Genomic DNA, 15375 nt, shown 5'->3' on the forward strand with positions numbered 1-15375 from the left:
AGCCAGCAAAATAACCAATGATGGACATAAAAAGCAGACCAGCACTGACAAAAGAAGTCTGGACAAGAGAAGTCTGCTAGTATCTAAAATAGATTTCAGCTTGAGGAAGATTTCTGAGAACGTACGTTTGGAGTACAGCATTATATGCATTATATGGTAGTGAGACACGGACCGGTGAAAAACTAGAACATGACAGGATCGAAGCATTTGACATGTGGTGCTACAGAAAATTGTTGATAATCAGATGGACTGATAAGATAAGGAATGAGGTGGTCGTCCCCAGAAAATACAAGCAAAGTAATATATGAAAAACACTGACAAGAAGAAGGGAAAAGATGGTAGGACATCTGTTAAGATATCTGGCTGTAATTTTCATGATACTGGAGGGAGTTGCAGAGAGTAAAAACTGTACAGAAAGACAGACCTGACAAATCCAGCACGTAACTGGCGATGTAGGAAGCGAGTGCTACTCTGATCTGAAAAGGTTGGCACAGGATAGGAATTAGTGGTGGAATACATCAAACCAGTCAAAAAATCGATAGCTCAAAAAATTAATTATACCAACAGATTCACAATAGCCAAATAATAAAGTTACAGTGGCCTAAAACTGGCCGTGAAGAAATTTTTGTGTGTCTGCTGTATTACTGAGTAATGGAAACATAGTAGGTGGGGCTACCTAACCTGCTATATACTCTTATTACACTGACTGAAGAGTGTATGAAGAAAATGTAACATTTTTGGGTTTTTAACATTTATGAACATGAACAAAATATTTAATCAGGTGCTGAATCACATACAGTGCAAAGACTGACTTTGATGCGGTTTCTACCTAGTAGGTCATAGGTTTGATGTGGGTACTACTCAGTGAAGGTGTGCAGTTTGAGTGAAGCAAATCATACTTTGGGACTTTTACTATGTATAGAATTTTCCGAGAGCTTATTTCAATTATCTAGTGAACGAAGACTTCATGTGTAGGACAAGCTTACAGCAAACAGTAATGCAAATTAGAGACACGAATATTTCATTCAGTTATTTTACAGTATTATGATGGAGTGACACTGCTCGTCGCTTTAGATCAGAAAGCAGATTTGTGGAATGTAGAGGTGAGTGTCTACAAATAGAGAAAGATTAAACCATCCCACCTAGCCAGATGTTAGCTCCGACATGCCTTACAGCCCACAGCATTCTTGTTGCACATGAAATGCTTCCATCATGTGAATAAAACCATGCTTCATGTTTACTGCCAATAAAACTGTGCTAAGTGATGACTAAACCATCTAGTGTTTTAATCATTCATTTGACATGTTCATTACCTACCTCAACCACTATTTTGGTTCATATTAGTACCTCAAAGTGAATTCTATTGGGCGAGTGCCACAACACCCCACTGTAATGGACCCCATACAAGATGAACTCACACTAGCAGGTTCCAAGAAGCTGGATACAATGTTGTAGCTCCTTCGTCACTTAGCACAGTTTTATGTGCAGTCTAAGTGAACAATGGTTTTATCCACACGACGTAGAAATTGCAGGTGCTAACTGCACTCCTCTTTAATCGAAACTGCATTTTAAGACCACGTTTAAAAAGGAGTCACCATATTACACCTTGGGATGGTTTTAACAAAGCTTTGGTTTCTTAATGAGTCATGAGTTTTGGCACTTTAGACGTTCACTTTACGGTGTAGAATTCAGAGTTAAGCTAATCTAATAACATTTCCATTGGTTATAGGGTTAATCAGTTTACAACTTGAATGTTGGTGCATCCTACATCGTCTCTAGCCTTATGCAGTGTAATTATCACTGTACATTGCACCAATAATGGTGTGGCTGTGTTGTCTAATAAAAGAGCCTCTAGACAGCTAATTTGACCCCGAGTCATTTTCATCCCTTCTCAGAACAAAATTTTAATCGATTTTGAAGATTATTTTGGAGAATATCTGGAAATTTCTTTACACTAACAGTGTACAAGTATAGCCAAAGAAAGTAGTTGCTTTAACTACAAAGTATTACGACTCTTCTATATTTGGTGAATGTCCAATGACTGACTACATAAAGGACATCAGTGGCGCTGAATTAATGAAAGGCACATTAATGCTGTTGGTACATGAGTTGATATGGAATACCTGCTCTTTTACGTAAGTGTAGAAGTCTTATTTCATCTAAAGATTTGTTTTAGTCACTGAAACTGTGCCATTACCAGCAATAAAGGACTAAACGAATTAAATAAGGTAAGACTATTCTCTTTGTTGGAACCCCCCTCCCACACATGCACACTTATTACTGTCATTCAATTGATTTGTGAGCCAAAGCTTATGTAATTTGTTACCTGTAATTTCATCAGTTGCATTACTGCCTCCCAGTATCATTCTCTCTGGTATGTGTCAAGCTCCCGGAGTGACATCGTAAAATCTGTCATACTATGTTGTGCTCAAAGTTGACAGTCACTCTTCTGCCTCATATACGACTAATTTGATGGTTGTAATTTTATTATAGAGAGTACGCACAGTGATGCTAGAAACATAGAACTTTCTTTGGTTTTCTATGAGCCATTATAAATTCCTTACTATACCACTGGGCACTGTTTCAGTAGTTTGAACGTTAACAAACAGGATCTTCGCTGTACTTAAAAATTAAGGGGTCTACAACAAACTCCCTGTAAATCCCACAAATTTCCTACGTTCTGGGATGTTTACAGACACTTCAAAAAAATTAGCATTACCTCAGGTCCGAGAGTTTCAGAACCTGTACAGAAAACTGGAATAGAGATCAACATAAACATCATTTGTGCCCTTTTTATTCTTCATAAAAATCACACATTCCATATCGTACGACCATACAGCCAGACCTTCAGAGGTGATGGTCCAGATTGCTCTACACACTGGTACTTCTAATACACAGTAGCACTTCCTCTTATATTGATGCATGCCTGTATTCATCTTGGCATACCATCCACAAGTTCAGCAAGGCACTGTTGGTCCAGATTGTCTCATACCTCAATGGCGATTCGGCCCAGATCCCTCAGAGTCGTTGGTGGGTCACGTCGTCTATAAACAGCACTTTTAAATCTATCCCAGGCATGTTCAATAGGGTTCATGTCTGGAGAACATGCTGGCCACTCTAGTGAAGCGATGCCATTATCCTCAAGGAAGTCATTCACAGATGGTTGAAATGGCTCTAAGCCCTATGGGACTTAACATCTGAGGTCATCAGTCCCCTAGACTTAGAACTACTTACACCTAACTAACCTAAGGACATCACACACATTTATGCCTGGGGCATGATTCGAACATATGACCATAGCCGCAGCGTGCTTCCAGACTGAAGCACCTAGAAAAGCTCGGCCACAGCGGCCGGCGAAGTCATTCACAAGATGAGCACAATGGGGACTCGAATTGTCGTGCATGAAGACGAACGCCTCGCCAATATGCTGCTGATATGGTTGCACTATCAGTCGGAGGATGGCATTCACGTATCTTATAGCCATTACAGCGCCTTCCATGACCACCAGTGGCGTACGCTGACCTCGCCATTGATGTCGGGAATGACGTTGCGCATCATACAGCCCATTGAACACAGTTTGAGTCATAACACGACGTCTTGTGGCTGCACGAAAAGCATTATTCAACACGGTGGCGTTGCTGTCAGGGCTCCTCCGAGCCATAATCCGTAGGTAGCGGTCATCCACTGCAGTAGCAGCCCTTGAGAGGACTGAGCGAGGCATGTCATCGACAGTTACTGTCTCTCTGTATATCCTCCATGTTCGAACAACATTGCTTTGTCTCACTCGGCGATGCCTGGACACTTCCCTTGTTGAGAGCCCTTCCTGGCACAAAGTAACAATGCGGACGCGATCGAACCGCAGTATTGACCGTCTAGGCATGGTTGAACTGCAGACAACACGAGCCATGGTTGCTTTACATCTTTGGGCGTGTTTAGTGACATCTCTGAACCGTCAAAGGGACTGTGTCTGTGATACAATATCCACAACCAACGTCTATGTTCAGGAGTTCTGGGAACTGGGGTGATGCAAAATATTTTTTGATGTGTGTATTATGTTTCATGATATCACAACTTGCTGTGCTGCTCTCTGGTAGTCGTCTGTAAGTTCCCCCTTGGTAAACGAGACTGCCGACCATATTGCTTCTCATTTTCGCAAATTGCCAAGTTCTTTCTATCAGTATAGCTACTCCATAAAATGTAACAAGCCCAATTTTATTCATTTCTTTTGTATTGGGGTGGCATATATATCTAATGTTAAGTGTTCCTTTTCGTGACCCAATAGTCTACATAAGTACGTCACATTGTGGTATCGGCTGTAGAATTCCTGCAATTTGTAGTTACAAAGACTGCCAACTGGGGCAGTGAGAGTGCTGTCAGCAATGGCGCCTGTCTGTCCAGAGTTGCTACAAGCGCTCATCTGACGATAGCTGGATGGAGGAATGCACAGAAGGTTGAAAGAAGGGACATGTTGAAAGTAGTGAGATTTGCCATGGCATCCATACGTGGGGGTGAAGTTCAACAATATCTGTCAGATTGTATCATGTTTCATGTCAGCAGCGTTACGGCCACATGAAGGTCATGAGATTTCAGATTGTGCTTTGCTTCTCTGTAGTTAAACGTGAACTACTTTTACAATTCTAGATGACCAGCACATAAGCTAATGTGAATAATGCTACCAGTATGACATTATAATAAAATAAACGAGCTATTCCATTATTGCAGCAGATGCAGAAGTAGATACCATGTTATATCAGAGAAACATATTCTTATCTTTTAATCTGTAAACTTGACTGTGTCCTTTTCTTTTGTAAGAATTTACTTTATTTTTATTCTGTTGACAATGGAACTACAGCTGCATTATCACATAGGACCATGAACAATTATCATTCTAACAGTTGTATGATTGTATTGCATTTTATCAAAGTATAGAATTTCTTGTTTAATCGTTTGTGTGTCAAGTCTGAATGTGGCAGGCACCTTGCATGAATGGCTGCTTAACTCCAATTGCCTCGCACACCACATAATACAAGTTTATGATAATGACACCACTGTATATGAGTCCTACTTAAAGGTGAGTACAAATGATGGACTGTAGAATTCACATTCGTATTCTGTATTTAGAACAAACTCACAAACAAATGTGGAGAGTCATTTCAGCATCATTGCAGAGATGTTTGTTGCACTGAATGCTTCACGATAGCATCTCCAAGAGCTGCTGCTTGCTGTTCTGCCTGGCGATGACCCATGGTTCGCGCCCGCGTGCGTCTCTGGCCTTAGTGTCAGCCCCTGCATTGAGCAGCACGGCCGCCACCTTTGTGTGGCCGCATCTTGCTGCACAGTGCAGCGGCGTCCACCCATACTTATCCCTGGCATCGGGGTCAGCAGAGGAGTCCAGCAATCGCCGTGTCGCAGCCACGTGACCACGTAATGCAGCCCAGTGCAGCGGCGTGTTCTGCCTGCTGTCCCTCACATCCACCTCTGCTCCACCTTCCACCAGACATGTTACTGCGTCCAGGTGTCCCCTCTCAGCTGCCCAGTGCAGAGCAGTCCACATGTCCTTGTCCCTCGCCCCCACTTTCGCCCCTGTCGCGAGAAGCACCCTGAGCTCCTCCACCGCCCCCTCCTTAGCTGCCTGGATCAGTTCTCGGCTACTCTTCTTTCCAGGAAGGCTCCTGCACAAAACATAAAAATTCTCACACCTTCCTGAAAACACACACTTAATAAAGAAAACATAGAACCAAAAATGTATACAAATGACCAACAATAACCCTACTATATTTCCCTTCTATGATAGGAAGCTCGTATATTAAGGTATAGTGGTTCTGTCTTCAACCACCATCCATTAAAAGTTTCCTTATGCAACCTCTCAAGATTTTCATGTGTCAAATTCCGACACGCTGATTCCTCTAACTCACTTTCTTTCAACTTGGTGTGCTGTTTCTTAGCAGTCATTATATCCGCTAAAATACACTCCTGGAAATTGAAATAAGAACACCGTGAATTCATTGTCCCAGGAAGGGGAAACTTTATTGACACATTCCTGGAGTCAGATACATCACATGATCACACTGACAGAACCACAGGCACATAGACACAGGCAACAGAGCATGCACAATGTCGGCACTAGTACAGTGTATATCCACCTTTCGCAGCAATGCAGGCTGCTATTCTCCCATGGAGACGATCGTAGAGATGCTGGATGTAGTCCTGTGGAACGGCTTGCCATGCCATTTCCACCTGGCGCCTCAGTTGGACCAGCGTTCGTGCTGGACGTGCAGACCGCGTGAGACGACGCTTCATCCAGTCCCAAACATGCTCAATGGGGGACAGATCCGGAGATCTTGCTGGCCAGGGTAGTTGACTTACACCTTCTAGAGCACGTTGGGTGGCACGGGATACATGCGGACGTGCATTGTCCTGTTGGAACAGCAAGTTCCCTTGCCGGTCTAGGAATGGTAGAACGATGGGTTCGATGACGGTTTGGATGTACCGTGCACTATTCAGTGTCCCCTCGACGATCACCAGTGGTGTACAGCCAGTGTAGGAGATCGCTCCCCACACCATGATGCCGGGTGTTGGCCCTGTGTGCCTCGGTCGTATGCAGTCCTGATTGTGGCGCTCACCTGCACGGCGCCAAACACGCATACGACCATCATTGGCACCAAGGCAGAAGCGACTCTCATCGCTGAAGACGACACGTCTCCATTCGTCCCTCCATTCACGCCTGTCGCGACACCACTGGAGGCGGTTGTTGGGGCGTGAGCGGAAGACGGCCTAACGGTGTGCGGGACCGTAGCCCAGCTTCATGGAGACGGTTGCGAATGGTCCTCGCCGATACCCCAGGAGCAACAGTGTCCCTAATTTGCTGGGAAGTGGCGGTGCGGTCCCCTACGGCACTGCATAGGATCCTACGGTCTTGGCGTGCATCCGTGTGTCACTGCGGTCCGGTCCCAGGTCGACGGGCACGTGCACCTTCCGCCAACCACTGGCGACAACATCGATGTACTGTGGAGACCTCACGCCCCACGTGTTGAGCAATTCGGCGGTACGTCCACCCGGCCTCCCGCATGCCCACTATACGCCCTCGCTCAAAGTCCGTCAACTGCACATACGGTTCACGTCCACGCTGTCGCAGCATGCTACCAGTGTTAAAGACTGCGATGGAGCTCCGTATGCCACGGCAAACTGGCTGACACTGACGGCGGCGGTGCACAAATGCTGCGCAGCTAGCGCCATTCGACGGCCAACACCGCGGTTCCTGGTGTGTCCGCTGTGCCGTGCGTGTGATCATTGCTTGTACAGCCCTCTCGCAGTGTCCGGAGCAAGTATGGTGGGTCTGACACACCGGTGTCAATGTGTTCTTTTTTCAATTTCCAGGAGTGTTGATGCTTCAGGCAGCTTATACTAGTTCTCAGTGAAACTATCAAAGATTACACACAAAACAATTTACATTTACATGTTAAAGACTTTCCTGACATTAAAGCAAAATTCTTCAAACCTCCTATTGGTTAATTTGGTGACCTTATCAGCAAATCTAGCCAGCTTCAGTTTCACATAAAAGAAATTCATCAAAACATTTTACATGTAACAATGGCATGTAATCTACTACTTCTCCATTTTGTGTGTGTGTGTGTGTGTGTGTGTCTGTGTGTGTGTGTGTGTGTGTGTGCGCAACTGAAGCCTCTAACAGTGTACAGTCTTCTACATGAACATATTTGAAAAAACAGGGAAACACAGACACACACACACACACACACACAAAGTTCACTACAGTCATCCTAGAAAAGAATACATACTGTAAAATGCATGTGGCATGTGCTGGTATCTAAAATGTGGCAACTTCTGGACAAACAAAGCGAAAAGATGATATGTACTTTTCTTATTCTGCCAAGAGATTTATTACAACTTATCAACATAATATTCATATTCCATATGCCCAGATCCATTCTGTTAAAATATCAGATGCACACTAAAATGGTAATAAAACTGTTCCAAATTAAAATAAATCCATGAAATGGAATGAAAAATTAATGAACTCTTACATACATCATGTACTCTCAATGAATAGGGTTTTTGAAAATTTATATAACATTCCATAACCTGTCGTATTGAATAATGAGGTAGACAACGTGAATCATGAACAAGTCTACAATATTTAACAGCCTGCAAATCGTGTTGACCCCCATAGTGCTTTACTAGGTCCACCAATGGTTGTGGTGGTGGTGGTGGTGGTGGTGGTAGTGGTGTTTGTGCTCCACTGCCTACCTCTGTTGTGTCCACTGGTTTACAGGGACCAACAGTGACATTTACTACATAGTAGCAATGTTGCTACTTCATTTTAGAACACAGATTGCACAGAGATACCAAAATCAAGTTAAAGCATCATGGGACTGTGTATGAATAGACCCTGTTGTTTGGAATCCGAGACTATGGTAAAGAGCAACTAAGTCACTTCATCTATGTCTACATGTGTACCATAAAATGACATATCACGAGCAAGGGCAAAACAACTCATTTTTGCCTGATCAAGTGACATAATAAAACCATTTAAAATATTTCCAAATACATTGCAATAGCATTACTAATACCATAAAAGAGCTTGGATCCAAATTCCTACCAAATTTTGGCAGTTTGTTAAAATGTTTGTCCGCAAAACTACATGCCCATCATGGGATAAATAAGCCATGGAAAGGGCCATCAATATAGTAAACAAGAATGAAATTGGCTGATTGAGAGCAGCCAGACAATTTGGTGTATCACATGTGACTTCCAGAAGGCATGCCACAAACGAAGGGTCAGAGGTTTTGTCTACATTTGACGAGGAGTTTATGCAGGATATAGTGTCCCAAAGGAACTAGCTTACTAAGCCACAGAACAAAATAGTATCTCTCACAAATTTAATAAGAAGAAGAAAATTTCTGGCAGGACTGACTGAAAGGATTTATGACACACAATCCCGATTTATCTTTAAGGGAGCAGGAAGCTGCTACTTTGGCTCATGCAATGGTATTTAATAAAGTTCAAGTCAACAGATTTTACATGGTATATGAATCTCCTCAATAAAGAAGGAATTTCGCCTGCATGAATTTATCTGTACTTTCATGTGTGGACATGAGTTAAAAATTTTTTGCAATGACTGGAGAAACAAGTGGGAGTACTTACAATTGTTGAAAGGGGGTTGCACATTACAACATTAGCGTGCATGAATTCTGCTGCTAACTTTATACCTCCAGCTTTACTCTACCCCAGAAAAAACCGAAAGAGCAATTAACTGATGGAGTACCCATAAGAACTCTAGAAATAGGGCCAGAAAGTGGATGAATGGCTGGAGAAATTTTTCTAGTTTCATTAAGGTAAGCAAAGAGAATAAAGTGTTTATCACTGATGACGACAGCTGGAATCTCAAACATGTTCAAGTGCTGAAATGTGGCAATGAAAATGGAGCTTCTCTATTTTGCCTACTGTCCCAGTGTAATTGCCAACTGCAGCCAATACACATTATCATTTTTCGGCCCATGAAGACCCATTATAATGAAAGTTTCAAACCTCCTAGAAACACACCCAACGTCACCCAATGCCAAATGCGTTAGCTCTTTGCCACTGCATAAGGCATAGAAGCATGTGTGGTTAATACTAAGAGTGGATTTCCCAAGGTTGCTTGACTCACTCCAGGTCACACTGTTGCTGCCCTCTCGTTCACCTGCATCACTTAGCTAGCTGAAATGTCCACACGCAAAAAGGGAGGCTAAGTCAAAGGAAAGTGAAAGTACCACTCAAGCAGGGCTGGGCTTCAGTTCCTAGTCAGCAGAATCCACCCTCTTTTGCGCAAGGCTAACTATGCAGGGCCTGTGGGTGCCCAGGCACCATTCTACCTCGCCGCCATCACTGAGTACCTAGCAGCTGAGTGCTTGAAGTGGATGTAATCGTAGCCTGCAACAATAAGACTTTTGTCACCCTGCACCACTTGGACCTGCAATCTGCAACAATAAGATGTGCAACAAGCTGCCCTCTGACATCACCACAGAGGCTTTTGTCCTGCCCAACATTCAAGCCATCCTGTTGCCAAAGGAGAGTGAGAAGAAGGCATAAACGGCGGCCGCCTCTCTGGCTCATGGGACACACAGTGCTGCATGCTCCCTGTATGCAATGGGCTCAGCCGGCAGCTTGGACGAAAACAATCTTCGCCTGTACAAGGTGACCAAAATTCACATCCACCTAGGCGCGACAACGAATATCCCAATTTTCCTGCATGTTCACGTGTTTTACAGAATATTTCACCATCTGAAGAGGAGTACTTCCATAAACAGCTTTCAGACTCGTAAAAGATAGCTCTAGATGACTCAAGGCTCCATTTGATGAAGTATTTCCAGTTCGTGCTGCAGTACAATGCTCATTAAAGACACGTAAAATAACTCTGGTTTCTTCTGGTTATCTGAGCAACTGTACCAACAACAAGCTTCTAGAAGAGAAAGTGCACCAGTGAAAGTTAACTGAGGATTGAAAGATATTTCGACAAGCTTGCAAAAGAATATAGTTAAGCAGGGTGGAAGCCTATAACTCAGATCTCAGTGCAGATGAAGATGACTGTGTTTGTATGTACTGCACTATCCTCTCCCATTCAAGACCAGGGAAATCGTGCATTAAATATACTAGATGTAAGGTATGGGCTCACAGTTATGAATTTTGTGAGAAATCTTTTCAGACCTTAGAAATATATGCAGGGATATTTATTAAACCCTCAAGAGGTCTTGGCTTAGCGTGTTTACTTTTTCTGAAAATTGTGCACTATCATTTTGTCCCTATTGTAAGTACGGGCTGTGAGAAAAACAAGAAATTCAGAATGGGAGGCTACAGAAAGATGTGAACTGATAAAGGAACTGTGGAAGTTCTCCACAAAACAGGTGAGGATACTCATATGTGGGAAACTGTGACAAGAAGAAGGGACAGGGTAATAGTATATGAAGACATCAGGGAATAACAGCCATGGTACTACAGGGAGCAGTATTGTTACTCTCATGTGAAGAAACTCAGTTCCTCCCCCCACCCCCATATCTCCCATAAACGTAGATGGTGCTATCAGCAATAAATTTCTTGGAAAAGCCAGAAAAGTAATCTATAACGGGTAGAGTTTCTGCTCTATATGTGTGTCAATGCTAGGACAGGCTGTTATGCAAAACTGCAGCAGCGCGACCAAGGTGCTCCATATCTTGATGAGCTGAGGCAGAAGAGGCCTTTTCCACTTTCTTCTGATTTGACTCTTTAAGATCGTGTTTATTGTTACCAGTAGATATTTAATTCAGAATTCTAGGAAACTTTCTCCTCTCTCATTCTTTCCAGTAATCTTATATTGTCTCTTAACTATGTCTTTTTACCTTCCCCTATTACAGCAAACCAATGATTATTAGATGTTTCTCTATTTTTACATACAGACATACCTATTCACTATTGTGTACTCTCTTCCTGTCACTTTATTTTCTGGGAGTGACAGTGGCTTCCAAAACTGAATTATTGTTGCTATTGTTTTGCTAATTATGACACAAATAAATCACTGAACTCTTCAAAATTACTCCTGTGATGCTATTCAGCGTTGACTTTTTCCTCAACTTCCTCATCCTGTTGATATCATCACATTCCTCTAACAGGCCATCCTTCTTTCCATTTCAGTTCGCTGGTCACGTTAAATCTAGATTCAGGCATCATATTTTCTTTTTCATTTTTCCCAGCCTTCCTACAACTCCCCCCTTTCCCCCTCACCAATCCAATCGAGGATCTTTGGGACTACCTCGCGTGTACTGTTCATGCCATGGATTCTAAACTGAGAAGCCTAGTGCCGCTGGCCTGTCTGTACCTTCCAGAAACTCATTGACTCTCTTACCACATACGTTGTGCTGCCAAAGGAGCTTATTCAGGCCTTTGACAGGTTGTCACATTAATGTGATTAGTTAGTATATTCGTGGGTGATGTGTTTAGAAAACAGCTTCCTTAAAGAAAATGTAGAGCAGTTTTAATATATTTCGTGTTTCAAACATGAATTTACATGTCATGCTAACCAAACAAGAGAGAATCAGGCTGAATAATTAACAATAGAGGCTAGAAGTTAATTATCAATGATCTAGGAAGTGCAGCCAATTTAACCAAAAGAGAAAATTTCTATTAAGTAAACAGCACAAAGTATTGCATAAATATTTCAGTCTAGCCAAAAATTTTATTAGCTATCAGACATTCAGGGGAATATATAACTAAGTGGTGTGGAACAAATGGATGTTAAATATCAGTGACTCTTCAATGTTCTGGTTACTGGAGAAGGTACAGCAGCAGCAATGGGTAGGGTAGAGAAGGCCGTCAGCAGAACCCTAACTGAAGGAAATCCTGTGGTAGTTACTGGAGAGTTTTGTGAAGATACAGAAAACTTGAAAGACAGGCAGACAAATATGACGCCTTTTCATCAAGGATGCAAGCAAAGCATGTTGACCACTAAACCCCTTCTGTGGGAGTGAGTGTTTGATGTGTTCTGCATGATGGCTGAACAGAGAGAAACAATATGGGGAGACTCCACACTGTATGGGAGCACCCAGAGCTGCCGTTAGGCCTGGGTTCTTATCCTTTGAGCTGGTCACAGGTTGCATGCATAATGCTGAACCTCACATGGGTGCACAGACGCTCACTTCACCTTTTCTGCGAATCTTCTATACAAGCCATTAATGGGAAACTGTTTCATCTGCTGTGCATTAAATGTAGTTAAAAAGTTTTCTTATACTGTCTGAAGACAATAAAGGATTGTGCTGAGAAAATTATTTTCAGATTGTAAACACCGAGTTGGGAATAGTAGTTGCTCTGACTATCTACTTTACACGAACTGATTTCCTCAGGTCTATATTAGCTACATCATCAATCGAAAACTGTAAATATATTGTTGCTCAACATGATCTGTGCTGCAGTAGGCTACTTTGTACCAGGTGTTGGTTATGAGTGACACACTTAGTCCTCATGTTTTCTTGTGTTTACGCAGCGTGACACTATTGGTCGGTATTTTACTGCAAGTAGCAGTTGCAAAAGACACACTAAACCGCTTTAAACTCTACTTCATGCAAACAGGATTTTAGTGACCTGCACAGTGCACAGAATAAGGCCAGAGGCACAGCTCGTCTTGGCCGCAAACTAGACACATCACTGCTCACTGCTTCGGCTTATGTGCTGAGCAACACATCTTTGTGCCCACAGCAAAATGACTGATGCTGTATACAAACGGTTTGTACCTTTGTTGAGATACCTGATGCAGAAAGCTATAGGGCAACGTTTTGTACAGATGCAATTTAACAGTGACAACAAATAAGAAGGGACCGTTTAAAGGTCAAAATTTTTGAAGCTATTTCATGACATCTGCTGGTAAACACTGTTAAATTTAGAGATATGTCTGAATGTGAGAAAACTGCCTATTGGCTTCTGTCTCTGGTTCTTTGGCCGATGTTCGTCTGATGATTTTACTGATGTTACGGCAGCATGAGTGGCTGGCATTGTCAAAGCTTCACCCTCCATTGCCGGTGGTGAACTGGAGCCGAGCTCACTGCCGCAGACCATATGTGCCTGTTGCACCAATGTCTGAGGGCTTTTCCGCGGTCATTTCCGGTGCAGTTGAACTCTTGGTACCTGCGACGGTCGTTCGCTGCATTACAGGAATCCAGGATCTTGTTGAAGCCATTCACGTGTTTTTCTGTTTCTACAGCTTCTCTGAATAAGCGGCTGATTTCTCAAGCTGGCCCAACCTGCAATGTCTCTTACGTTCTTTTGTCCTGGTAATGATTGATCGTCCAGTCATCCCGTCTGCGGCAGCGAGGTGGGCTCCAGTTCACCACTGGCAGTGGAGGGTGAAGCTTTGACAATGTCAGCCACTCGTGCTGGCGAAACGTTAGTAAAATCATCAGACGAACATCGGCCAAACAACCCGAGATAGAAGCCAGTAGGCAGTTTGTCAACAAGTGGCGACGAAAGCCTTAACAATTCTCTTTGAATCTGGCAGGTAACAAAAGTATTCTGAGGTACCAGCAAATGGCTGTTGTAGGCAACAATGAAGCTGCATTTTACAAGACAGAGACATCTATACAAACTCAGTGGCAAACATTATAGCCTCGAACACACACACACACACACACACACACACACACACACACACACACACACAAAGAGAGAGAGAGAGAGAGATGGGCACAGAGTTTCACACTTAAGAATGGGATGTGCAGGTGATCATCTTGTCTCGCACTTACCTGGTTTCTGTTAGTGGCCCACCGAGCAACTGACTCACTTTGACCACCTCATCAGGGTGGTTGAGGACTGCATCGGCCCAACCCGCTGTGGCAAACACCAGCGAGTTGGCCTTTATGAAGGCGACAGCGACCTCTGCGAGGCCGGGACAGGAGTGCCTCACTGCCAGCACCGCCGTGCGCGCCGCGTTCTCTGCTGACAGCTGACTGGCCAGCTGCTCCTCACACTGGACCTTCAGCCCCCACACGCCGTACCTGTCGGCAGCTGCCAGGAGTTGTGGGGCCATGCGGGGCACCTCGGGAGCACGGAGGGAGTACATGTAGGCCAGCAGCTGGTGCAGCACCGGGCCCTCCACGTCGGGGACTGCGACCACACTGCTGCCGGCCTCCGGCGTGTCCTGGCAGAGCATGGCGGCGAACACGGGGCTCCTGCCTGCCAGGACGGCCCTGTGCGCCACCAGCCGCGTGTCGCCGGCCACCAGCGTCACCGTGGCCCCTTCCCCAGCACCCGTAGCAGCAGCCTCTTGCACCTCCTTGGCGGCTGCCATTGTGAATGTTTCTGAAACAAGGCATCACCGAACAGCCATTTGCCCTTACACAGCACCATAAATTCATGTATTAGGCATAGGTGATCTGTGCTCAGCAACAGCGGGTAAATATCGCCCATTACATGTCAATCACAACTGCATGACATCCTTCCCTAGCCACGGGTGATAGCCATGTGTCTTCAACAATACAATATCAAACACCTGTATTTCCCACAAGAAGTCGACAGAAAGGGGTGAAGAGACTATTTCTGTAATTTCTAGTCGCAGTACAGTGTTACAAAACAATGAAGGTTTTAAATATGGAGATCAGGAGCAATAGAAACAAGGCCTGGAGAATCTATAGCGGTACTTCACTGAACGACTTAGCCTTATAATCACTCCAGCTATTTAGGACACTGCTAGTAATTACCTTTCCTGTTCCACTCCCAAGTAGAGCGACAGTGAAACAAGTACTAAAACGTAGACTTTCACGGGCGGAAATATAATGTCCATCATAATTATCCGGGCTGTTATGCCGTGGTCGGTTGATGAATTCTGTGTCAATTCCCAACGTTTCGTCTCCGACTGCG

General features: G+C 43.9%; 1 protein-coding gene across 1 annotated transcript; it reads right to left on the bottom strand.

Annotated features, from left to right (window-relative positions):
* Window positions 1-5191: 5191 nt before the first annotated feature.
* Window positions 5192-15043, bottom strand: LOC126108300 (ankyrin repeat domain-containing protein 65-like). The gene is made up of 2 exons (XM_049913522.1): window positions 14262-15043; window positions 5192-5672 (listed from the first exon to the last, which is right to left on the bottom strand). Exons 1-2 carry the CDS (start codon window positions 14804-14806, stop codon window positions 5192-5194), a joined length of 1026 nt encoding a protein of 341 aa, XP_049769479.1. The 5' UTR covers window positions 14807-15043.
* Window positions 15044-15375: the final 332 nt, after the last annotated feature.

Source organism: Schistocerca cancellata, chromosome 11 (assembly GCF_023864275.1).
Source record: "Schistocerca cancellata isolate TAMUIC-IGC-003103 chromosome 11, iqSchCanc2.1, whole genome shotgun sequence".
Taxonomy (NCBI): domain Eukaryota; kingdom Metazoa; phylum Arthropoda; class Insecta; order Orthoptera; family Acrididae; genus Schistocerca; species Schistocerca cancellata.